This window comes from Nerophis ophidion, linkage group LG03 (genome assembly GCF_033978795.1).
Source record: "Nerophis ophidion isolate RoL-2023_Sa linkage group LG03, RoL_Noph_v1.0, whole genome shotgun sequence".
NCBI lineage: Eukaryota > Metazoa > Chordata > Actinopteri > Syngnathiformes > Syngnathidae > Nerophis > Nerophis ophidion.
Window position 1 is genome coordinate 57,256,936 of NC_084613.1, and position 27,195 is coordinate 57,284,130.

Below are 27,195 nucleotides of genomic sequence, written 5' to 3' on the forward strand. Positions count from 1 at the left end.
ATATATACATTAATAATTACTTTTATTGTGAAAGCAACATTTCTTTATCCATTTTTAAGGTTTGAATGCATAAACAATAAACTGTGATATTTGGTCTACAAATTTTTTACCTTTTTTATTGCGTTGTATGCACAGGATTCTACTTAGACTGCAAACGCTGTTCATTTGGATGTTTTTAATTCTTGAGAAATTCTGACCTCTACTGGAATTTTTTTGAATAACATATTTGAAAATGGCGTCAATGTATTGTATATGGAGGGTCAAATGGGACGAAGTTAAATACATACATCTTTAAATAATAACTTAAATGTGTAAAGAATTCATTATAAAGGGACATAAATACCATAATTTGGTTACAACATGTATTTATTTATTGTAGAAGTACATTTATTTATTTATTCATGTGATTAATAATATAAATATTAAAATCATTATTATATAAAATATAACAATTATTAAGTCATTATAATCTTAATAATATTAAATCCATCCAACCATCCTTCCATTTTCTACCGCTTGTCTCTTTTGCAAAACTCTAAATTTAAATTTTTTATGTTGAACTCTCCAACAGACAAGCAATGGCGTACTGGTTGGGATTTTGTTTGAAATTGCGGAAATAACTTTGGCAACTTCAATAAATTCCTCTACTTTAAATGCTACATGCTTCCTTCCACATACTCTTATAAGTCTAAAATATAAGTCTAAAATATAAACTTCCGAAAATAACTTTGTATATTAGTATTATTGAAAACGTTTTTCAAAAGTTACTTATGACTGAAAAAGTGGTCACACTTCACTTCCTTTTCCAACTTTGTTCATTACACCCTCAGCCATTTGGTCTGTTTGTCGCCAAAACTTGAGACGTCTGCATGATATTCCATGTTTATTAAAAATAGAGAAGTAGCAGGTTAAACCACTGCTCAATTAACCTGGAAATATTTGGTTGCACTTAATTTCTCAGGTACATCTCATTGCACATTATTTTTAGTATTAATATTTTATTTGTAACGATTGCGTGGCATGGTGGTGATGATGCGTTCTTCCAAGATGCAGATTGGGCTTGGACACAGCGTGAAGGTAAGAAATTATTGATTTATTAAAACTAAGAACAAACTAAGAACAGAAAACTAGCACTAGGCACAAAAAGGCAAACACAAAGAGCTAGCATGGGAGCTAGAAAACACCAAAGCATAGCGTAGAAGCTAGCCAGAACAAATGTGAGGATAAGCTAATGGGAAAAACAGGCTTAAACAAGGACGATAATCAAGAGGCAGGTGCACATAAAAAACGAGATGCAGGTGACACTAATGCGTGGCTATGGCAACGGAAACAAACAGGAAGTGCCACCAGGAACTAAGGAAGACAAAAACCAAACAGGATGTAATACAAAAACAGAACAAAAACAGAATATGACATGATCCGAGCAGCAGATGGAGGGTCGTGTGTTCCCGAGTCCCCCGGGGACAAGTCAGGTGGCGGCGGCGAATGGAACGCCACTGTCGCAAAAGTCTTGGTGGGCGAGGAAGATGCGCCCGGCGAGGAGAACGACCAGGGAACGGCCACATCCCTAGCCGACATGGAGGCGGGCGCGTCGGAGCCATTGTCGTGGCGGGGCTTGGAAGTATCAGATGAAGCCGGGATTGATGCAGCAGACGAAGCCGGCGCTGGTGCAGCAGACGAAGCCAGAGCTGATGGAGGAGAGGAAGCCGGCTCTAGAGCAGCAGATGAAGCCCGAGCTGGTGCAGCAGACGAAGTAGGTGCCAAAGCTTAGCGTGTCAGCCGAGGAGCAGGAACTGGTACTGACGCCAGCCGAGGTGCAGGTACTGGTGCCAGCTAGGATGCAGGCACTGGTGCCAGCCGAGGAGCAGGCACTGGTGCCAGCCGAGCAGCAGGCACAGGTACTGGTACCTGATGAGGGACAGGTGCTGGAGTAGGATCCAGCCTTGAGTCAGGTACTGGAGTGGAAGCCAGCATAAAGTCAGGTGCTGGAGTGGGATCCAGCATAGAGTCAAGTGCTAGAGTGGGATCCAGCATAGAGTCGGTTGCTGGAGGTGGATCCAGCAAAGAGTCCAGTGCTGGAGTGGTATCCATTATAGAGTCAGGTGCTGGAGTGGGATCCAGACCTGGACTCGGACTATGACTAAGACTCGGACTAAGACTTGGACTCGGACTCGGACTCGGACTTTGACTAAGACTATGACTAAGAATATGACTCGGACTAGGAGTCAGACTACGACTATGACTGGGACTGTGACCTGGGCTGGGACCAGGACTCAGACTATGGCTAGGACTATGCCTCGGATTATAGCTAGGACTATGGCTAGGACTTGGGCTAGGACTAGGGCTAGCAACAGGTGCAGCTAGCCGTGGTGCCGGTAGAGGCAGCCTAATAAGAGGTAGCAGTTTGGCAGGCCGGAATACCGGTGGAGGGGGACACGCCGGAAGTTGCAGAATGGCAGGCCGAAAGACCGGTGGTGGAAGTCTAGCTGGAGGTTGCGGTTTGGCTGGGCGCAAGATGCGTTACCCGTGGTCTGAAAATGTCCCTATGGGTGGGTGGAGGGAGGTCAGGAAGGAGGTAGACTGGGTGGGAACAATAGTCATTGGGGGTTGGACTTCGGAAAACTGAGACTGATATTGGGACTGTAAACAAATGTCCTGAACAAGTCTGATAGTGTCATTCAATTCCCTTGTGGATGAGTGAGGGAATGAATTAAAAAAAAAAAATCCTTGTCACCACTGTCCTCTGGAGACGTCAGAGGAGTGACATCACGGCTGCAGTACGTGTGACTGACAGGCCAGCCGGAGGAGTCCATAGAAGGGTGCGAAAAGGTTTTACCAGACAAGTGAGGAGAGTGCTGGACGGGTTGAAGCTGGCTGTGTTCCGGAGGAAGTGATGGTGGGTTTAGCGCGTCTCTGTCGCGAGGCGAAGCCTTTTTCTGTGACTTCCGCCTTCGCTGACGAGTGCGAGCAGGGCGAGAGGGAACATCACCGGATCAGGTGGAGCCGAGAGGGGCTTGGAGACCTCCAGGCCCCCAGATCATCTCTTTACCCGGCGCGCAGCGGAATGTCCCAGCCTCCATCGCTAGGGCTAACCTTCACTTACATTCGTAGAACTCATCGATCTCCGCTGCGAGAAAACTTCCTTCTGCTCGCATTCTAATGTGACGATTGCGTGGCATGGGGGTGATGGTGCGTTCTTCCAAGATGCAAATCGGTCTCAGACACAGCGTGAAGGTAAGAAATGATTGATTTATTAAAACTAAGAACAGACTAAAAACAGAAAACTTGCACTAGGCACAAAGAGGAAAAAACAAAGAGCTAGCATGGGAGCTAGAAAAACACCAAAGCATAGCGTGGAAGCTAGCCAGAACAAAGCAGGTTTTTACCAGAATACGAAGCAGCGTTGTCAGTAGTTGCATGCAACAAAAGCTAGAATGCGAGGATGAGCAAACGGAAAAGGCAGGCTTAAATAAGGATGATAATCACGAGGCAAGTGCGCGTAAAAAACAAGATGCAGGTGACACTAATGTGTGGCTATGGTAACAGAGACAAACAGGAAGTGCCACCAGGAACTAAGGAAGACAAAAACCAAACGGGATGTAATACAAAAACAGAACAAAACCAGAATATGACATGATCCGAGCAGCAGATCATGACAGTATTATTTTCACGTTTAAGACAACAGCAAACGTAGCAGGGTAAATCTACTGTTAAAATATTGGTTACTGTACTTTTATTGTAAATGTTTTGAATTTTTACAATGTGAGCAGAAAGGTTTCCTCTTGTTAATTCAACCTAAACTGTTGATTGCACTTTATTCAAATAAGATGTGAATGCATTGGCCATTCATTGTGTTTGTATCCATAATTCATGTATACATGTATAACTACTTTCCTTACAAAAAAAAAAACAGGAATATAAGAAACTTCACCTGCAATGCCCAGTATATAGTACTGTTTGATTTTTAATTTTTTTTTGCAAAAAAATTTAGCGAATCAATTTCAACTCACTAGATCGTTTAGGATTTTATCATTATATATATATATCCATCCATCCATCCATTTTCTACCGCTTATTCCCTTTCGGGGTCGCGGGGGGCGCTGGCGCCTATCTCAGCTACAATCGGGCGGAAGGCGGGGTACACCCTGGACAAGTCGCCACCTCATCGCAGGGCCAACACAGATAGACAGACAACATTCACACTCACACACTAGGGCCAATTTAGTGTTGCCAATCAACCTATCCCCAGGTGCATGTCTTTGGAAGTGGGAGGAAGCCGGAGTACCCGGAGGGAACCCACGCATTCACGGGGAGAACATGCAAACTCCACACAGAAAGATCCCGAGCCTGGATTTGAACCCAGGACTGCAGGACCTTCGTATTGTGAGGCAGACGCACTAACCCCTCTGCCACCGTGAAGCCCTATATATATATATATATATATATATATATATATATATATATATATATATATATATACATATATATATATATATATATATATATATATATATATATACATATATATATATATATATATATATATATATATATATATATATATATATATGTGTGTGTGTGTGTGTACAAATTTCAGTGACCAATCCAAACGAAGCCGTGTTGGATTTGTAGAGACATGATTTTATTGAAACCTTTCAAACGCCTGTCAGTGAACTTCTGCTTTCCATTACAAAGTCTGTTAGACAATAGAACATGTCCTAAATACAGGGAAGTTGATGTACTCTATAGGGCTGTTTGTTCAGGAATCGTGTCATCCTTCATAGAGAGGGACACTGTGCATATATGTACAGTAGACATACACTCCATGTTTACAATGTTCTACTTAGGTTTAGTTGTGAGTGTGATAGCTGTGCTCGGTTTAGGAGATGGAAGTTTGCTGAATGCCTTTTATCCAGGAGACATCGTCATTGGAGGACTTTTCCCTATTCACCTCCAAACCAACAGAAGCACAATACCAGGACCTGTCTCCTGCAGCCAGTAAGTCCAAGCTCACCTTTTTTAATTCCTCTCTAATTACTAATTTCAGTTTTTTCCCTGACAGGTATAACTTCCAAATGCTTTTACAATCGCAAATGATGATATATGCAATCAGAGAAATTAACCATCGTACGCCAAGGCTTCTCCCTAACATCACGTTGGGATATCACATCTACGACACATGCGGGGATGTCACCTTTGCCATCAGGGCCACTCTTCAGCTCGTCAAGGACCAGTTGGATAGTCGAAAGTGTTTTTTTCCGGAAAATACTCAGTTTGCTCCACCCAATTTGATGGCAGTGATTGGTGAGAGGTTCTCTGAGGTCTCAATCGCAGTTTCACGAGTTATGGCTCTATCTTCAGTGGCTCAGGTTGGTCATCGCTGTTTTTGACATTATCAAATCTTAACCATTATTTATGAACTTTCAATGTTTTGTTTTTAACCAGCAGGGGACCCATTTAAGTTTACATTTGTATCAATTATGTAAGTAACCAAAAGCTAAAAAAGTACCAGAAAATGATCGCACCCAAAGTATTTGAGCACATTCATTTAAACAACAACAACAATGCAGTCCTTCAGTGCTTTATGGAGCATTAATTTAAAATACACATATAATCTAAATGAAGTTATATTTTTTAATGACATTATACTAGCATTAGTATGCCTAAATATATGATATAATTTGTTTAGTTGTTCATTTTCTCCTGCTTACTTTGCATTTTAGGCTAATTGGTGACTTGAAATTGTCTAGCAGTGTGAATGTGAGTGTGAATGGTTGTCTAAAGGATATATGTGCGCTGTAGTTGGCTGGTGACCAGTTCTGGGTGTATTCAGGTTGTCAGCTGGGATAGGCACCAGCTTACTTGTAATCTTAAAGGCCTACTGAAATTAGATTTTCTTATTTAAACAGGAATAGCAGGTCCATTCCATGTGTCATACTTGATCATTTCGCGATATTGCCATATTTTTGCTGAAAGGATTTAGTAGAGAACATTGACGATAAAGTTCGCAACTTTTGGTCGCTCTTAAAAAATCCCTGCCTTTCCCGGAAATAGTGCGCGTGACGTCACAGATTGTCGGACTCCTCACATCCACCCATTGATTACAATCATGGACGCCAGCAGCGCGAGCGATTCTGACCGAAAAAGCGACAATTTCCCCATTAATTTGAGCGAGGATTAAAGTTTGTGTTTGAGGATATTGATAGCGACGGACTACAAAGAAGAAAAAAAAAGCGACAGTTCCGGGCGACGGCAGTGTGAGCGTTTCAGATGTACTAGGATAATTCTTGAAGATCACTTATCTGCTTATTGTTTTAATAGTGTTTTAGTGAGATTTTAAAGATTGTAAAGTAAAGATTGTAAAGACATACCTCGAGGTCGGATGGCTGCGTTGAACACACTGTGTCTCAGAGAGAAGCCGAGGAGCCAAGCTCACAGCTGCTGCAGAACGACCAATAATCCACGGATGTCTTCGGTAAGATGTATATCACAATTCCCCCATCCAAAAACATGCTGGTTGACGTAGAGAAAACATGTTCGCTTGACCGCTCTGCTTTCTGGGTCTCGGTGCTAAAGACAGCTGCAATCCACCGCTTTCCACCAACAGCAAAGTTCTTTATAGTCTCCATTATTAAATGAACAAATTGCAAAATATTCAGCAACACAGATGTCCAAAATACTGTATAATTATGTGGTTAAAGCAGACGACTTTTAGCTGTGTGTGTGCGCAGCGCTAATATTTCCTAACAGTCCGTGACATCAAGCGTACACGTCATCATACCGCAACGTTTTCAACAAGAAACTCCCGGGAAATTTAAAATTGCAATTTAGTAAACTAAAAAGGCCATATTGGCATGTGTTGCAATGTTAATATTTCATCATTGATATATAAATTATCAGACTGCGTGGTCGGTAGTAGTGGGTTTCAGTAGGCCTCTAATGAGGACAAGTGGTAGTGAAAGTGGATAAATGGATGCATGTACAGTACCCTGACCTGGACTGATTACCAGTCAATCGCAGGGCAGACAAACAATTACAGTATGAATATTAATCCCCCCTATTGACAATACTTAATATTTTATTATCATAAACATTAATTATGACTTGAAATCATGAAAGTACTTAAGTACTTAACTTAAATTAACCAAAATTTGTTATTTCCCCATAAAAGTGGGTCAGTGTATGTTTTAGTCATTACATGTTATTTTCATGAGTAGGAATTGAAAAACTAATAAATTATTGGTTTAGTTTAATTTCATTATGAAACAAAAAAATAAACATTGAAAAACAAAGTATTCTGCTTTTTCAGTGTCAAAGAGCAACAACTAGACCCAAAACCAATCTTCATTTTATTTTTCAAATAATTAAATCCATATCCATATTCTGACACCAGAACTGGACGTTGCATTTTAAAGACAAGACAGCGGACAAGCCTGTAGGAATAAAACAATGCGCCGTAAGTGGTGTTAATGTTGTGTTGTGTTGTGTGAATGGGTAAATGTGGAAATAGTTTCAAAGCGCTTTGACTTCCTTAAAAAGGTAGAAAAAAGCTATACAAGTACAAGTACCAGCATTTATACATAAAAAATAATATTGACGCGGGATACAACACCAGTTTTTTGTCTTCGGACTGGCCAGTCTGGGTCTCGTCTCTCAGTAGCAACTTCATAAACATATATTTTTGGTCAGTTTTTTTGTTTCTGCTGACTAGTTTTTTTCCAAATATAATGAAAGGTGTAGCACCAAATTTTGGGGCCTCTTATACACAAGATGCAAAAGGGTGACCAATGCCATCATAAACCCACACGTAGCTGGCCTATACACACACACTTGGTATGTTTACATGCACTAAAAAATACTACATGGATATGGTTGAAAACAACTTTTTAAAACACATGTAAAAGGATAATAAGGTTTTTGACTACAGAAAATGAAAACAAATCTAAATAAAACCTCCCCTATTGAATCTGATTCCAAAAAAATGTTTGTTTGTTTTTACAAAAAAGTTGTTACCTTCTGTTGGTCTGGAACATCAAGATGCAAAGATGACAGGCATAGTGCAAGTAAAAATGTAATTAATTACAATAAATAAAAGTGTACAGCTGCGACAAGGCCCAAACACTGTAAAGCACTGGTCCCCAACCACTGGGGCGCGGCCTGGTACCGGGCCGCAGAATAATTTTTAATTCATTTTTCCATCCATCCATCCATTTTCTACCGCTTATTCCCTTTCGGGGTCGCGGGGGGTGCTGGCGCCTATCTCAGCTACAATCGGGCGGAAGGCAGTGTACACCCTGGACAAGTCGCCACCTCATCGCAGGGCCAACACAGATTTTTTTTTTTTTTAAATAATAATAATTCTTTTTTTTTTAATTTAATCAACATAAAAAACACAATATACACTTACAATTAGTGCACCAACCACAAAAACTTCCCTTTTTCATGACAAAAAAGTCCCTTTTTCATGACAAAGAAAAAAAAAAAAAGCATCCCCCCCCCGTCCCCCCGGGCCGCGGGACAAATTATTAAGCGTTGACCGGTCCGCGGATACAAAAAGTTTGGGGACCACTGCTGTAAAGCACCAAGCAAATGATCCGATCCAGCTCATAACAAGCATTCTGATTGGCAACCAGGGACAGGTGTGTCCCTGGTTACCAATCGGTAAATGGTGAATGGGCCAGCGCCCAAGGGAAGAGGTGGAGGCCAACAAGAAATGGAAAAAAAATAAAAGGGCTGGACAGGAAATAAACACAGAAAAAAAGGAAACTAATAATAAAACCACAACTGTCATGCAGGATAATGTCAAAAGTGCCAATAAATTAAATACAAAGTGGCCAGAACTGGAATTTAGATCATCATAAAACCTGTCATTCTTCACGTAAATATGAGTACTAATCTGTCAAGTTTACTCTTTTGCCTCATGCTTGTTCTGAAATGTTGGTGCGGTGTGTGAATCCTTAAAGGTGAGCTTTGATAACGTTATGTCATGTGTGTTGAGTCAAATGTTCGATATTAGGTTTGTGGCTATCTAGACGTAAATAACCATTTTCCAGTGATGAGTAGTAGCAAGCTACATGTAGCTAACTATGTAGTTTAACTACATTTCCCAGTAGCTTGGTGGTAGCTTAGCTACTTTTTTAACAAACAGTTTTTCTTGTTGCTTTGCTACTTTTAGACTCGTATAGCTAGGTGGCTTACATCAAAGCTACAAGCTACAAAGAGAGAAAATGGACTGTGAATCCAGGCCCAAAAATTTTAAGAAAATACAATGACCTGGATGGATGAGAATATCCATACATACAGAGAAAATCATTGATGATTGATTGTTGTTCGTATGATGAGTCACAATTGGCTAAGATTTGGGCAAAACATTACAGACTGGCAATTAGACGGGACATCAAAACGAGTAAGCAAACTCATGACAGCCATGCACTCATGTCCTATGATGACGAGGGACTCAGAGACAGTGGGACTCTTCAAGCTGATGACAAAAAAAAAAAACTGAAAATGTCAGAGGAATTCTTTCACGCAGATTAGATATTTCCTTTTACTGATGAAAATGACGTGCAGGAAATCCACAGTAATGCGAGTCCTTGGCCATATTTAGACAAATATATGCGTTTAGAGAAAATGCCCCAAACCTTAATTTGTAGTTGTTTACTCTGTAAACCAAAATCATAACAGCACCTTTCATCGAAAATGTGGAACACACATTAAGGTGAGTGGAGTGCTTGAAATGTTTTACTGCACATAACTATTTTCAACTGTTCCCAAACAACACACAAGTCATTGCTATTTTGTCAAGATATAGATAGATGCTGTTTTTCCTGTAGGTAGAGAAAATTATTGACATTATAGGGGTGCGACAAAGAAAAAGTAAACTAACTACAGTGGGGAGCAGGGACCCCTAGAGGTAGTCAAAGTTAAAGTTAAAGTACCAATGATTGTCACACACACACACACACACACTAATTGTAGGGTATCCCCATCTAAATGACAGATAGTTAATAGTAATGGAACCTTATTGGGTCCATTTGTACACTCTCTAATACATTGACATTGATATTATACATGTGGGCCCATAGATAGAAATGCTGTTAAATGTAGCTTTGATGTAGCAAGCTACTTTGCCGTGTAGCCTGTAGTGTAGCTTGCAACAATTACATTTAATCGAGAGTAACTTGTAGCTTAGCTTACTACATTTTCCAAGTAGCTTGCTCAAGCTACTTTATCATGTAACATTCACGGCTGTACTAATTTTATGTTAACATTTATGAAAAACATCTTTAAACTTTACAAAAGTCCAGCCAGAGGCCCCCCTGTACTTGTACAAGCCTTGCCGTTGATATAGTTATCGCTCTTGAAACAAAAAAAGGAGAACACTTTGTTTTGCTTATTTTTTTTGTATTTCAAAATAATATTCATATTAACGAAACGTATTTTGTTTTTTAATTCCCATTCCGGAAAGTACAATTCAATGACCAAAGGTGTTGCTTAGAGAGCATGCTAATGAGGTTGTCCTTCTTGTGTGATGCAGATTAGCTACGCATCAACGAGTGAGCTACTCAGCAGGAAGTTGAAGTTCCCCACTTTTCTGAGAACAATATCTAGTGATGAATATCAGACAAAGGCCATTACCGAGCTGGTGAGGGAGTTCAACTGGAAATCTGTGGCCATCATAGGAAGTGACGACGAGTACGGAAAGTATGGCAGTGATCGACTCGCACAACTCTTCAGAGAGATGGAGGACGTCTGCATTGAATTCATTGACATCCTGCCTGGTTACTTTTCCCAGAATAATTCCCAAACCCATAAGAAGATGTCAGTGCTTGTGGACAACATCAATAAATCCACTGCTGAGGCAGTAATCGTTTTTACCAAGGAGTCAAATGTTGATATCGTCATAGAAGCTGCAGTTAAACACAAGCTGAACAGAACGTGGATAGCAAGTGACTCTTGGTCCAGCTCCACAAAGCTGGCTACTTTGCCAGACATTGACATGGCAGGACTGGTGTTCGGATTCAACTCTCAGAGGAATTCAGTTGCCGGATTTAAAGATTACGTTATGTCTATATTCAACGGAACGACAAATGCCCTCCTGGATCATCACTTGACTCATTACCCACTTTGTTCCAACGGGTCACACCTGGACGCCAAATGCACACACAGCAAACAGGAGTCAGGACAATGTGTGGACCTAAGATGCTTGACCAATCACATCGACCAGGACGAAAAGTACAACATCTACTTAGCTGTGCAAGTCATTGCCGAGGGGCTACGACGCCTGCTGAAATGTGACAGCCAGCAATGTGAACGCGTCGATGACTTCACTCCCTTGGAGGTAATATGAGTATGAATAAGACCTTTGGTCAAGCAGGCATACATTTGTTGTCAGAAGTTTACATACTTAATCTATCCATCCATCCATTTTATACTGCTTGTCCCTCACTGGAGCCTATCTCAGCTGCATTTGGGCAGAAGGCGGTGTACACACTGAACAAGTCGCCACCTCACCACAGGGCCAACACAGATAGACAAACAACATTGACACTCACATTCACACACTAGGGCCAATTTAGTGTTGCCAATCAACCTATCCCCAGGTGCATGGTTATTCGGGTCAATATTATACATGCAGGTTCAAATAGACTTCAGTAACTCACCTAGTCCAGCCCCTGCTTTCCTTCTGCCCAGGACTCGAACCTGGGTTCTTCTAAATGAGAAGCGTGCTTGAGACTAAGCAAAGCCCTAGTTATCAACTTGGTGTACAGTGGAAGCTCTTCAAGGGGAACGGCAGTTTTTAGGAGAAATTTGCCTATCAGTATAAAGCACTTAAAAAAACATCCAAACACTTCCATCAGCATTTTATTTAACCACTGTAAATATGTAATGTAGTAATAGGCTCATTCATGATAACATTTAATAATTATGTATTGTTCTCATTTTAAGCATATGCGGTGCAATACTTTTAAAAGCGCATCACATTTGCTTTTTCCTTCCACAACATCACTGATTAATACTCACTGCAGACTTCATGAGAGCTAGGGCTGTGAATCTTTGGGTGTCCCACGATTCAATTCAATATCGATTCTTGGGGTCACGATTAGATAATATATCGATTTTTTTCGATTCGATGCGATTCTCGATTCAAAAACGATATTTTTCCGATTCACAACGATTCTGTATTCATTCAATACATAGGATTTCAGCAGGATCTACCCCAGTCTGCTGACATGCTAGCAGAGTAGTAGATTAAAAAAAAAAAAGCTTTTATAATTGCAAAGGACAATGTTTTATCACCTGATTGCAATAATGTGAATTTGTTTTAACTATTAAACGAACCAAAAATATGACTTATTTTATCTTTGTGAAAATATTGGAGACAGTGTGTTGTCAAGCTTATGAGATGCGATGCAAGTGTAAGCCACTGTGACAATATTGTTCTTTTGTTTTAATTTTTATGAATGTCTATTGATAATGTCAATGAGGGATTTTTAATCACTGCTTTCCGAAATTATAACTAATATTGATACTGTTGTTGATAATATTCATTTTTGTTTCATTACTTTTGGTTTATTCTGTGTTGTGTTTGTCTCCTCTCAATTGCTCTGTTTATTGCAGTTCTGAGTGTTGCTGGGTCAGGTTTGGTTTTGGAATTGGATTGCATTGTTATGGTATTGCTGTGTAGTGGTTTGTTGGATTGATTAAAAAAAAAAAAAAAAAAAATTTTAATTAAAAAAAAATCGATTTAAAAAAAAATGAGATTTGATTCTGAATCGCACAACGTAAACGATTCGATTCATATTCGAATCTATTTTTTCCCACACCCCTAATGAGAGCTAAACATAATAAAACATCACTTACAAGGTCTGCTGTCCTTAGGATCCCGACTGTTAGGATATTGATATATTCCCGTTTGGATGAAGAATGACTCATAATCCTTGCAACGAAAAGGGGGGTGGAATCAAGCATCTTTTTGTGTCTTTTTCGCCATCTCCGGGTCTAAATTGGCTGTCAAAGTGTACCAATTTGTCGGATTATGTCCTCATCCTTCTACTATCGAGGTGAGATGCATTTAATGATCTAGAACAGGGGTCGCCAACCCTTTAATCACAATGACTATCTTTGAGACGCTATTGGTTGATCATGAACATATAAGAGGGAATTGTATTTTTATTAATATCACATCAGTGACACCCCTACCTAGAGAGTGACCAACAGACCCACCAACAGGCATACATTTTAACCCCTGAACACGGCCACACGCCTCGACTCCCTCTCGTCAGCCTCTCATCCGGAGGCACTCGACACCGCGGCCACACACCCCAAGCACGGCTGCACACTTCCCCCCTTCGTTTCACAAACGCGCGTTGTATGATATGCACAACAATCATGGAGCTGCTGCAATGCATAAAGGCTGACTGTTGTGACGCATCTGATATTTTCTGGCATCCAACATCAAAAAACGTTTCCCTCCACCACAACTATCATCGCTTGCCTGCGACAGGAAGCTAACAAGCCAAATACTAAAGTCGGTGATCAATGCTTCAAAGTACAGATTTTGTCTTGATTTATTGATACAAATGTAAACATTACATGTGGCACAAGGGTTAGTGTGTGTGCCTCACAATTCGAAAGTCACACAGAAAGATTTTCTGTGTGGAGTTTGCATGTTCTCCCCATGATTGCGTGGGTTCCCTCCGGGTACTCCAAATTCCTCCCATCTCCAAAGACATGCACCTGGGGATAGGTTGATTGGCAACACTAAATTGGCCCTTGTGTGTGAATGTGAGTGTCAATGTTGTATGTCTATCTGTGATGGCCCTGTGATGAGGTGGCGACTTGTCCAGGGTGTACCCAGCTTTCCGCCCGGAGCAGCTGAGATAAGCTCCAGCACCCCCTGCGACCCCGAACAGGACAAGCGGCAGAAAATAGATGGATTGATGGACATCAGCCAATAATAACAACATAAAGCTTGTGTTTAAAAAACAACACAAAAATAAAATGTTATATATATATACATATATATATATATATATATATATATATATATATATATATATATATATATATATATATATATATATATATATATATATATATATATATATACATATATATACACATTACACATACATATATAACATGTATGTATGTATTTATGTATGAATGTATGTATATATACATATATATAATGTGTATATAATGTATATATATATGTATGAATATGTGTGTGTATATATAAATAATATATACACACATAATAATAAATAATATATATATATATATTTATTTATATATATGTATATAAATATATAAATATATATAAATGTATACATATATACATATATATACATACATATATATATTTATATATATATACATATATATTTATATATACACACAAATATTCATACATATATATACACATTATATATATGTATATATACATACATTCATACATAAATACATACATACATGTTATATATGTATGTGCATATGTGTGTGTGTATATATATATATATATATATATATATATATATATATATATATATATACAATGTATATAATTATCTATATATAGGGACGGCGTGGTGCAGTGGGAGAGTGGCTGTGCGCAACACGAGGGTCCCTGGTTCAATTCCCACCTAGTACCAACCTCGTCATGTCCGTTGTGTCCTGAGCAAGACACTTCACCCTTGCTCCTGATGGGTGCTGGTGAGCGCCTTGCATGGCAGCTCCCTCCATCAGTGTGTGAATGTGTGTGTGTGAATGGGTAAATGTGGAAGTAGTGTCAAAGCGCTTTATATATATATATTTATATATATATAAATATATATATATATATATATGTATATATATATATATATGTATTTAAGGGAATAAGCGGTAGAAAATGGATGGATGGATGGATATATATATATATATATATATATATATATATATATATATACATATAATAAATGGGTTGTACTTGTATAGCGCTTTTCTACCTTCAAGGTACTCAAAGCGCTTTGACACTACTTCCACATTTACCCATTCACACACACATATATATATATATATATATATATATATATATATATATATATATATATATATATATATATATATATATATATATATATATATATATATATATAGGTTCAGCCTCAAAACGATTGCAAAAGCCACAAAAAATGCAAACGCCACAGCACAACAACATAAAGCCACGACACAACAACTTTCAGCCACAACACGATTACATGAGCCATTACAACTGCAAACACCAAAACACAACCACTTTTCGCCACACTTCAAGCACACAAAGCCAAAACACAACATTAAGCCGATGGCCCAAATGCCGGAAAGTTGAAGAAGTTTTCATGAACAAAGTTGAAAAACTGCGTGAAAGGAAGTTATTGTGATTGAAGTCACTTTCTTGTCACCTCTGTTGTGTCTGTCAAAACTGCCCAATGTTTTTAAATTGTGTCATAAAGTTGTTGTGTAGTGGCGTTTGCAATTATTGTGTGTATGAGAAAGTCATGAAAGCTAATCCAACATTTGCTTCAATCTGTGAGGATAGCATTCACATCAATAAACAAAGACTGAGTCATCAATGTGTAGGAGGTTTAGTTCGGGCACCAGTGGAATTATGTTTTGGCGACAACCGAATCATACGAAAAGTGGGCTGTACAAAACCAAGGTTTGACTGTATATGATTTGAACCTAAAAAAAACTTGCTTTGTCTAGATATTAAGTGCAGTTTTGTTTATGTTTGACTCCTCAGCTTCTCATGGAAATTAAGAAGGTCAACTTTACTGTGGACACCACCCATATATTTTTTGATGCTAATGGGGATCCCAGTTTAGGATATGACATTCTATACTGGGACATGTCAGGCAAGACATGGTTAAATGTCATTCAAGTCATTGGCAAGTACTGGCCAAACGGAACTATCCGAGTCCCGCGTGACTTGGTACTAAAGATGCACAATGTGAAGGTGAGCTTATCGTGCTTACTGTATTTGAACGGAAGTCCTGTTTGCTGACTCACTCTCGTCATACAGGTAACTGCTTACAACTGTTCCAAAACTTGCCCACCTGGACAAGAGTTGAAGAAGCAGGATGTAAAGTTGAAATGCTGCCATGATTGTGTTCCGTGTGCAGAGGGAGAATTTTCCACTGGACAAGGTAAGGTTTTATGAATATAGGGCCCTAGTCTCCCGTTTGCGTTTTTTACGCGCTTGAAGTTAAGCAAGTTTCTGTTGTTCGTATTCTCCCATCCAACCTGAGTGAGGACACACCCACACAGCGTAAGTCAGTCACAAGACGGGATGTCTTTTTTTCTTGGCTGTGTGGAAATTATGGAACATGAAGTTTGACTCACACTTGTAAAGGTCATTGAAATCCATGGAAAGGATAGCACTTGAAATTTTAAAAGGCTGTGTCAATCCAGGGTGTTGTTATATGTGTCGCAATGGTGATGTAGTGTGTGTATGCACGCTACAACAGCTTCTTCTTCCTGGCTGGACATGAAGAATAATCCGTAGATTAAACTATGTTTAACTCCTAAAGATGTTATTTGTGATGTTGAAAGTTCTGTCTAGTACAATGTTTGTGAAGCCGTGACAAGTCAAATGGGCTTAGAAGACACTTTTTGTGTGCGTGCACTTGCTTGGAGGAGCATGACAGTTTGATATCAACTGCCAAAAAAAAACAACAATCAAATCAACTGCCAGATGTTACATTATACATGTAATATCTGTTGAATATACACATAGTTTAATAGCCACAATCATGTCCAGATTAATTGTACCTATGTTTTTATCAGGATGTCCAAACAGGGCACATATATGGGGGGTGCCCTAATGACTCTAAAAACATTTATATCACAAATATATCATTTATTTGTTTGATAATTAATTCAAAGTCAGGTTATATGGTGCTTTTATTCTTTTCTCAATTAATATTTCCAGGTTTCTCTCATTGAAGTGATCAGAATGGGTTTGAGAATTTTCTGGAAGTTTCTTTTAACATTGTAGTAAGTGTTTGTGTTCACTGCTTTCAAACTTCAAGTGCAATTTAATGTTTCACCTTCCCGAGGTGACTGCCATTAGACTTATTCCACCCCCAGAGGTGTGTAGGAACAGAAGTAGACAAGTCGATGGGAGAATACACCTAAGGCCAGATTTGACAGTGAAAGCCCACAATTTAGGATTGCTCCACCAAAAAGAGTGCATCTTGGATGAAGGCGCAACAGATTTTAGTCGCGTAAGAGAAAGCTGCAGCAATTGTGAACTTTTTTTCCACACAGCACATGCGAAAATAGAACCAAAATTACTATGAGTCACTTTAAGTACTTAAAACTTGCATACATTTCTTGCAACTCTGTTTTGATCCCAATTCTGCCTTTCCTTCCACAGGTGGGGAGTGTAAACGCTGCGGGACAAATGAGTATTCGTCTCCCACGAGGGACGAATGTTTAAAAAAAACATTTGAGTTCCTGGACTGGTCGAATGTGTTCATAATCATTTTAAGTACTTTGGACGGCTTAGGAATTATTTTAACGATTATGTTTGCAGTTTTGTTTGCCATCCATCATAACACACCCATCGTGAAGGCAGTGGGAGGATATTTGTGTTTTTTGGAGCTTTTTTCTCTGCTGACATGCTTTTGCCTCACATTTAGTTTTCCAGGGAAGCCCACTGTTGCCTCCTGCATGATCGGAATGCCTCTCTTCGGAATAGCCTTTTCTCTGTGCATCTCTTGTATTCTGGCAAACCTGTTGCAAATCTTAGTGGGTTTTATGTTTGACTTGAAGACAAAGTCGTGGTTGAAAAAGCTCAACCACCCGGTGGCTGTGGTCGCAGTGGTAACTGGAATACAGTTGGCTTTGTGTGTGCCATGGCTGTGCCTTTACCCTCCATTACCAAGTCAGACCAGTTTAGCTAAGAGCATCCTGCTGCAATGCCATAAAGGCTCCACCAATTTTTTCATCTCCATGTTAAGCTACAACGCTCTTTTGGCCCTTATTTGTTTCCTGTTTGCATTCAAAGGGAAGCGGTTGCCAGATTTGTACAAGAATGCAAGTTTAGTCGCCATTAGTATGCTGCTGTATTTAATCATCTGGATCCTTTTTATCCCCATATACATCTACTTGTTCGGTGTATACAAACAAGCCATTGAGAGCGCTGCCATTCTCGTCTCTAGCTACAGCATTCTTTGCTGTCACCTGGCTCCCAAGTGTTACATAATGGTGTTAAGGAAGGAGATTAATGACAAGAAAGCCATCACTGAGTATATTCGGAAGCATTATGAGGAGAAAGGGATGTCTGTTGTTAAATAACATTGAGATACTTTTAACCCTAAAAGGAACAATCGGTAGAAAATGGATGGATGGGTGGATGGAATTTCTGCTGCATCTATCCTGGTCAACCGAATTGCTGTTATCATTTTATCAGTGGCCGTGCGTTTCACACCTAGGCCTTCAGTGATATCCCACTTCAGTGATGAAGTCTCAAAATACCACTATTTATGTCACCACATGACCATTGCTGGAGAAATACTATACAGGAACACATTTACTTACTACTGGGCATTGAACAAAACGGGTTATTTTCTGGCGCATTTAAAAAAAACTTAAAAAAAACGCAACAGCAATTAAAACATATCATATGCGGTACTGTCAAAACTAAAATTGCAAAAAACATTTTAAACATGAAAAAATATAGAAAAAAAATATCTGAACTCACATTTCATCAACAGCTGAGCTAGTTTCTGGGGTTGGTTGACATCGTCTCACCAGATGTAGTTTCTCTTTACATATCCTTCTTGAAAATGGTCTTGCAAATACAGTGGGGCAAACAAGTATTTAGTCAGCCACCGATTGTGCAAGTTCTCCCACTTAAAATGATGACAGAGGTCTGTAATTTTCATCATAGGTACACTTCAACTGTGAGAGACAGAATGTGAAAAAAAAATCCAGGAATTCACGTTGTAGGAATTTTAAAGAATTTATTTGTAAATTATGGTGGAAAATAAGTATTTAGTCAACCATTCAAACCTCTCACTGATGGAAGGTTTTGGCTCAAAATCTCGCGATACATGGCCCCATTCATTCTTTCCTTCACACGGATCAATCGTCCTGTCCCCCTAGCAGAAAAACAGCCCCAAAGCATGATTTTTCCACCCCCATGCTTCACAGTAGGTATGGTGTTCTTGGGATGCAACTCAGTATTCTTCCTCCAAACACGACAAGTTGAGTTTATACCAAAAAGTTCTATTTTGGTTTCATCTGACCACATGACATTCTCCCAATCCTCTGCTGTATCATCCATGTATCCATTTTGGTATAAACTCAACTCGTCATGTTTGGAGGAAGAAGAATACTGAGTTGCATCCCAAGAACAGCGTTTTTAAGCTTTATTAAAATATTTGATTCATAATCAAGAATTCCTTCTTTGCAGACATTCAAATATTGCAGTCGGTCTGGAATTAGTGATAAACGAGGGACCACTGCTCTGTACATTGTAAAAACTGTCAAAATATTACGTTGCAATTTATTTCCTGTGTAAATGCAAGCACTTAAAATGTTTAACTGTAAGGGACAGGCAGCCCATTTGGCACAGTAGAACTAATACAGTACTGTCTACACACATTAGATCAGGGGTCACCAACCTTTTTGAAACCAAGAGCTACTTCTTGGGTACTGATTAATGCGAAGGGCTACCAGTTTGATACACAAATAAATTGCCAGATATAGCCAATTTGCTCAATTTACCTTTAATAAATAAATCTATATATTTATAAAAAAATAGGTATCTCTGTCTGTCATTCCGTCTAACATTTTTTTTCCTTTTACAGAAGATTTTTTGTAGGGAATAAATGATAAAAACACTTAATTGAACGGTTTAAAAGAGGAATAAACATAAAAAATGGAATTCAAATTTTGAAACACTTTATCTTCAATTTTGAGTCTTTAAAATTCAAAATTCAACCGCTATTTCGAATCTCTTTGAAAAAATTCAAAAAAGAATTTATGGAACATCATTAGTAATGTTTCCTGATTAAGATTAATTTGAAAATTTTGATGACATGTATTAAATAGGTTAAAATCCAATATTCACTTTGTTATGATAAATAACAAATTGGACCAAGCTATATTTCTAACAAAGACGAATCATTATTTCTTCTAGATTTTCCAAAACAAAAATTTTAAAAGAAATTCAAAAGACTTTGAAATAAGATTTAAATTTGATTCTGCAGATTTTCTAGATTTGCCAGAATATTATTTTTTAATTTTTATCATAGGTTTGAAGAAATATTTCACAAATATTCTTGGTAAAAAAAAACAGAAGATAAAATGAATAATAAAAATAAAATGTATTTATTATTCTTTACAATTAAAAAAAATTACTTGAACATTGATTTAAATTGTCAGGAAAGAAGAGGAAGGAATTTAAAAGGTAAAAAAGGTATATGTGTTTAAAATTCCTAAAATCATTTTTAAGGTTGTATTTTTTCTTTAAAATTGTCTTTCTGAAAGTTATAAGCAAAGTAAAAAAATAAATGAATTTATTTAAACAAGTGAAGACCAAGTCTTTTAAATTTTTTCTTGGATTTTCAAATTCTATTTGAGTTTTGTCTCTCAGAATTAAAAATGTCGATCAAAGCGAGACCAGCTTGCAAGTTAATAAATAACATTTAAAAATAGAAGCAGCTCACTGGTAAGTGCTGTAATTTGAGCGATTTTTAGAACAGGCCAGCGGGCTACACATCTGGTCCTTACGGGCTACCTGGTGCCTGCGGGCACCGCATTGGTGACCCCTGCATTAGATGAAACTACTATAAGTGTATGTACTCAGGCCTTGACATCACATTGTAGTCAAAAAATTTCACAAAAAAATAATCAGCTCTGCACCAGTTTATTAAAAAAATACAAAACTTCAGAAAGTTTCCATAGGAAAACTCATGATATTGCAAACCCATCTTTATCAATGTAGTTTAAACAGCTTCTTTCTGTAAATAAACCTCTTGCCTTCTGTAGGCTATGACGACGGGGAAAGGGGGAGGGGCAGTGTTTTGAGTCCCAGTGGATTAGTGGTAACCTTAAAGTTTTGTTTTAAACAGGGTGCTGTACTTCTAGAGTACACAAAGTGAAGTCACATGAATTGCACTGGAAACATGGAGGAGTTTAACACTAAGAAACATTAGTATTATATTGGTAATGTTGAATGAATTGACGTGTCAATTACTCCATTTACAAATAAGAAAAATAGTACTTCATGAACAGTCAGAATACAAGGTTAAAATCTTCTGGTTCTGTTGCGAAGATGATGAAACATTTTTTTTTTAAATACTGTGTAGCAGCCATTCTTCTAAGAAATCATACCAAACACCAAATTACGTGTGCAACAATAAACCCCTCTCTTTCTCCAGGTTACTGGCCAAGATGTGTCACAAAACAAGGTCTTGTCACTGACAAAGAATGCTTGATCAGTTGTGATATTTTTAAATAACAGGGGTCTGAGGGGGCTTAGCTGCCATCTCAAGGTTGCTCGCTCTTCCACAGCAAGCTGGAACGTCAAGCAAGCAGGGCTCCATAGAGGTCGGTAGGCCCAGAGAGCCGATCTGCTGCACATGTTGCCTAGAAACAGACCACACAAAGTTAGCACCTACAGGTGGAATCAAGCCGTGCTTAAACACTCAGCTACTCACCAGGCCGAGCGTGAAATGACGTAATAAATGTCAGGCTTTTCGAAACCATTGAAGGTGGAGGAGGCAGCCACAGTGTAGGCACCCATGTTTTCAAAGACTAGCCAATCGCCCACATGCAGGTCTGGCAGGTTGCACTGCTCAACAATGCGATCAAGACCATCACAAGTTGGGCCCCATATACTGCAGGGATACATGGCTTCATCCGGTTTGGGTTTCTATTGGAAGATGACAAGAGGTTAGACTTTTCCTCATCAACAAAGTAAAATATTTTTGCTTACTTTGTGCAGTGTTGGCAGACAATGCGCATGGTCGTAGAGAATACAGTTGAAGGATCCATACACTCCATCGTTGACATAGTACATCAGGCTCTTGTCACAGATCCCTTCATCTTCTTCTGTTTTGAAAGCATTAAAATACTGTGGAATCACAACTACTGGTTTTTTTTTTCAATATAATGTGAACAAACTGGTTCTGACCATCAGAGGCTGTGTCATCATCATCCATGAGCACCTTCTTGGCAATTATGTTGACAACCAAGGTGTACGCAGAGGCCACATAAAAGCGACCTGGCTCAGCAATGATCCTCACACCACTGTCAGCAGGAAAATATTTTTCCAGTGCTAAGTGGATTACTGCTGTGATCTATAAAAAAACGCAGAATGATCGGTAAACAAACATTCCCAAACCAGCAGATGAAAGAAAAAGCTACCTCTTCAAATTTGAGTTCAGCGTCTTCTGAACCAGGGAAACCTCCTCCGATGTCTAAAAGTTTCATGTCAAAGCCCAGATCAACCTAATGAGAGGTAGTTTGTTTTAATGACAACAAATCAGATACATCAAGATACAAACCCCGTTTCCATATGAGTTGGGGAATTGTGTTAGATGTAAATAAACGGAATACAATGATTTCCAAATCATTTTCAACCCTTTTTTTTTTCTTCCGAGGATGTTGTAGTTTGTGCAGTCCTTTGAGACATTTGTGATTTGGGGCTATATAAATAAACATTGATTGATTGATTCAGTTGAATATGCCACAAAGACAAGATATTTGATGTTCAAACTGATAAACATTTTTTTTTGCAAATAATCATTAACTTTAGAATTTGATGCCAGCAACATGTGACAAAGAAGTTTGGAAAGGTGGCAATAAATTCTGATAAAGTTGAGGAATGCTCATCAAACACTTATTTGGAACATCCCACAGGTGTGCAGGCTAATTGAGAAGAGGTGGGTGCCATGATTGGGTATAAAAGCAGCTTCCATGAAATGCGAAGTAATTCACAAACAAGGATGGGGCGAGGGTCACCACTTTGTAAGCAAATTGTCGAAGAGTTATAGAACAACATTTCTCAACGAGCTATTGCAAGGAATTTAGGGATTTTACCATCTATGGTCTGTAAAATCATCTAAAAGTTAAGAATCTGGAGAAATCACTTCACGTAAGCAATGATATTACGGACTTTTGAACACTCAGGCGGTACTGCATCAAAAACAGACATCAGTGTGCAAAGGATATCACCACATGGGTTCAGGAACACTTCATAAAACCACTGTCAGCAACTACAGTTGGTCGCTACATCTGTAAATGCAAGTTAAAACCCTACTATGCAAAGCCAAACCTATTTATCAACAATATCCTGAAACGCCGCCGGCTTGGCTGGGCCCGAGCTCACCAAAGATGGACTGATGCAAAGTGGAAAGGTGTTCTGTGGTCTGACGAGTCCACATTTCAAATTATATATTTGGATGCAGAGGACATGGCGTCCTCCAGAACAAAGAGGAAAATAACCATTCGGATTGTTATAGTCGCACAGTTCAAAAGCCAGCATCTGTGATGGTATGGAGGTGTATTAGTGCCCAAAACATGGTTAACTTACACATTTGTGAAGGTACCATTAATGCTGAAAGGTCCATACAGGTTTTGGAGCAACATAAGTTGTCATCCAATCAACGTTATCATGGACACCCCTGCTTATTTCAGCAAAAGAATGCCAAGCCACATTCAGCACGTGTTACAACAGCGTGGCTTTGTAAAAAAAAAAAGAGTGCGGGTACTTTCCTGGCCCGTCAACAGTCCAGACCTGTCTTCCATCGAAAATGCGTGGCGCATTATGAAGCGTAAAATACGACAGGGGAGACCCTGGACTGTTGAACGACTGAAGCTCTACATAAAACAAGAATGAGAAAGAATTCCACTTTCAAAGCTTCAACAATTAAGTTCCCTCAGTTCCCAAACGTTTGAGTGTTAAAAAAAAGGTGATGTAACACGGTGGTGAACATGCCCTTTCCCAACTACTTTGGCACGTGTTGCAGCCATGAAATTCTAAGTTAATTACTATTTGCAAAAAAAAAAAATAGTTTATGAGTTTGAACCAAATATTGTGTCTTTGTAGTACATTCAAGTGAATATGGGTTGAAAAGGATTTGCAGATCATTGTATTCCATTTATATTTACATCTAACACAATTTCCCAACTCATGAAAACGGGGTTCGTATATTAAATCAGACAACCTAATACGAACGATAGATATTGGAGACTTGAGTGTTGCCTAATGCTGCGGTAAATAAATCATAGTAAATACTTTTAATATTTTGTAGTGAAGAATGTTAGAACATGTTTGAGCAAGTGAAATTAAACAAAAAGAACAATGGAAAGTATGAAAAACAGTAACCTTAAGGTGTGAAAGCCTTTTTTAAAAGTATTTTTCAGTGTGCAATGTTAGAAAAGGTTTGATCAAGTGAAATTTCTAAAAAGAAAAATGTAAAGTATGAAAACACAACCCTTATGACGGATGAATGCTTTCAAAGTAGTGGTGATGTGTTTTGGTGACAGCATTGATTCATTAATTCCTAAAATTACGGACTGACAGTAAATTGGATGATCCATCGGACTTTGTTACTTGATACTTTGTAACAAAATATAAATAAATAAAAATGTTGCTTTTACAAAAGATAATGCTTGAGACTGGGAATTTACATGGGAAAAAATATAATATTTGACATCCCTCACTATAGTTTATAACACTCAGATTAGATTGCGGAGCTATACCAAATGTGGTAAGTGTCTTTTTTCCTTATAGTTTACTCACCCCCATATCAAAGACACAGTGGGCATCTGCAATGGCCTGCGTGAAGGCCGCAGAGTCCGTGCATCCGCTGCCAACATGGAAGCTAACGCCGATCACTTCAAGCCCCAGTTCCTTAGCCCGCTCCAGTAGGCCACGACAAGATTTAAGTTGGGCACCAAACTTAATACTCAGGCGACATACTGCCTTCGAGTCATCTGTAGCTATACGCAGCACCAGCCTGGACAAAAAGATAAACATTAAGCATTAAGAGGAAAATACAAATGAAGCACAAACTGCAATAATGTGACTGTTAGGAGACACCGTACTTGGCGTTGTTGTGACAGCGAGCCACTTTCATCAGCTCCACCTCACTGTCAAAGGTCATCATCTGAACACCGTGGGCAGACGCATACTTGATCTGAGAAAGCTGCTTGCATGGGTTGGCATAGATGATTCTGCTGGGATCCACTCCGAGGGACTGAACCAGCTGAATCTCAGTCTAGAGGGGACCAATACAAGTGTGTTTCAGATGCTGCTATTCTCAGAGCAAACAGTCCAATGGGATTTCTCCCGCCCAACATTTACCTTGCTAGCACAGTCAAAACCAGTTCCCAGAGAGGCCAGTGTCATCAAAACAGCTCTGCTGTCGTTGCATTTCACAGCGTAGAAAGGAGACACTCGAGGAAGCGCCCGTGCCCAGCGCAGGTGCTTCTTTAAGACGTCTCCCAGGTCACACACATAGAAGGCATCCCGGTCATCCTTCAAAAGGTAGCACCAGTTTAACACAAACAATCATAAAATTAAAATTAATAAACAAAGGCAGCCCTAAAGCTTACTGTCATTGATGACTCATTGATCTTCTGCTCTACAATATCCCTTGCGGAAAATCCCTCTTCCAAGAAAGATACATCACACTCGACAGAAGATGGTGTATTCATGGTCACAAGAAGTCCTTTGATTGGTCACTTCAAAACTGAAAAAGAGTTGCACCCGAGACAGGTTCAGCATCGTGTATGTAATTGAAGTTAGATTATACTCGTAGGAAAGACGCAAAGTGTCACTTACTAGGATACAAAAGAGATGGAATGTTTTATGTCACAGTTCTTCAAGTGCAGGATATCCAAGGTGGTTCACCAGTGAAGTTAAACCCTTTTAGATAAGCCTCAAGGCCAGGGCCTGTTGAGCAGACAGCGCGTGTTCTCCTGGAGTGTTGATTCTGATAGACAAGTCATATTATTACTGCATTGTATGAACATTGAAAAATGAAAATCCCTTAATTCTAAAGTAAATATTTGGTCTAAAAAACAATGTGTTATTTTTATTTTTTTTGCTTTAAATCATGCTCTGATCAAATGTTGAGTATGGAATATAAACAATTAACCCCAACCACCCAAAAAATTTCTACTTTTTACGTCACGTTTGCCTTTAAGTTCCTTTATCTATTGTGTAATATAAATAACTATAGCAATGCTCACGTGTCAGGAAAACTTGGCACCATATGCGCCCATATGCACATTACCCTTAAAAAAGAGCCCGCCCACGACGCATTTCCTCCAATCACTGCGTAGACACGCCTTCCTTTTAAGAGTGGCATCAAAATGAACCAATCAAATTACGCAAACGTCATTTTGCCGGTTCCGTTTTCGCATTTCTTCTGCCATGAGGTGACCTAACGGTAGCGATGATTCACACATTTACACAGCCTGCTCAAGAAAAACTTAGAACGTTAAAAAAAAAAATAATATCGAGACGTTACTTTCAGCTTAAAGCGAAGAGGCTATTTTAGCCATGTTTGTTCGTACACAATGCGACTAGCAAACCGCCTGCTACTAGAAAAGCCTTCACTTCAATTTGAACCTTTAATAAAACTTTAAAATGTAAATAAACTACCAAAAACATACATAAACATCTTAACCGCACCGACGTGTTTCTGGCAATCCATTCCCTCGGGTAATGGCTCGCTAATACCGAGTGCCTACAGCACATAACCCGGTAAAAAAGTCAAAATCTTACCTTAAAAAGCATTTACAAAGTGTGTGTCCATTAGACTCAAACGCTGGGGTGAAAAAAATGCAATTTGTTGAGAAAATGGAGCCAAATATGGCTATGCTACACCTCTGCTGGGTTGAAGGACTGAAGTGGAGGCGGCGAGCGTCCCGGGCTGTATTTATAGAGAGCGAGTTGTCATGGCAACGTAGCCAGCTGAAACCGGCCTCGCATCCACGTAAGAACCGGTTTGGGCTTGTCCCCCATCCTGCATTAACAAGAAGTTTCAAATGTAACGTTATGGATTATAGTTATAACGTTTCTCTTAATTTGCTCATTGCGTGAACAACTACAACACAAATTGGAGGACATTTTACGTCACACAGTTTTAATTTCATATAATTAATGTACGATATAAGTAGTTTATTAATAAATTGCACTGG

At 38.9% G+C, this 27,195-nt stretch overlaps 2 protein-coding genes across 3 annotated transcripts; one reads left to right on the forward strand and one right to left on the reverse strand.

Annotated features, from left to right (window-relative positions):
- The first annotated feature begins 4,774 nt into the window (after positions 1 to 4,774).
- On the forward strand, positions 4,775 to 20,152 carry LOC133548797 (G-protein coupled receptor family C group 6 member A-like). The gene is made up of 6 exons (XM_061893739.1): positions 4,775 to 4,998; positions 5,063 to 5,369; positions 10,538 to 11,341; positions 15,770 to 15,982; positions 16,049 to 16,172; positions 17,405 to 20,152. The coding sequence occupies exons 1-6, from the start codon at positions 4,826 to 4,828 to the stop codon at positions 18,325 to 18,327; spliced, it is 2,544 nt and encodes an 847-aa protein (XP_061749723.1). The 5' UTR covers positions 4,775 to 4,825; the 3' UTR covers positions 18,328 to 20,152.
- A 737-nt stretch (positions 20,153 to 20,889) lies between these two features.
- Positions 20,890 to 26,942, reverse strand: LOC133549852 (ornithine decarboxylase-like). 2 transcript variants are annotated; one of them, XM_061895695.1, is made up of 11 exons: positions 26,780 to 26,942; positions 25,832 to 25,982; positions 25,603 to 25,739; positions 25,352 to 25,525; positions 25,093 to 25,265; positions 24,788 to 25,004; positions 22,408 to 22,491; positions 22,175 to 22,340; positions 21,977 to 22,089; positions 21,699 to 21,913; positions 20,890 to 21,627 (listed from the first exon to the last, which is right to left on the reverse strand). In XM_061895695.1, exons 3-11 carry the CDS (start codon positions 25,702 to 25,704, stop codon positions 21,492 to 21,494), a joined length of 1,380 nt encoding a protein of 459 aa, XP_061751679.1. In that variant the 5' UTR covers positions 25,705 to 25,739; positions 25,832 to 25,982; positions 26,780 to 26,942; the 3' UTR covers positions 20,890 to 21,491. The 2 variants fall into 2 exon arrangements, with proteins under 2 accessions (XP_061751679.1, XP_061751678.1); XM_061895694.1 differs by having other exon boundaries at positions 21,977 to 22,092.
- Positions 26,943 to 27,195: the final 253 nt, after the last annotated feature.

Bases quoted from the DNA above. Each gene is read 5' to 3' on its own strand.
- LOC133548797 (XM_061893739.1), top strand. From the start codon at position 4,826: ATGTTTACAATGTTCTACTTAGGTTTAGTTGTGAGTGTGATAGCTGTG. The intron at 5,370-10,537 runs GTTGGTCATCGC...TGTGTGATGCAG, and splicing joins CTCTATCTTCAGTGGCTCAG to ATTAGCTACGCATCAACGAG. The intron at 11,342-15,769 runs GTAATATGAGTA...TTGACTCCTCAG, and splicing joins ATGACTTCACTCCCTTGGAG to CTTCTCATGGAAATTAAGAA.
- LOC133549852 (XM_061895694.1), bottom strand. From the start codon at position 25,704: ATGAATACACCATCTTCTGTCGAGTGTGATGTATCTTTCTTGGAAGAG. The intron at 25,526-25,602 runs GTAAGCTTTAGG...TACCTTTTGAAG, and splicing joins TCAATGAGTCATCAATGACA to GATGACCGGGATGCCTTCTA. The intron at 21,628-21,698 runs GTGAGTAGCTGA...GTCTGTTTCTAG, and splicing joins GTCATTTCACGCTCGGCCTG to GCAACATGTGCAGCAGATCG.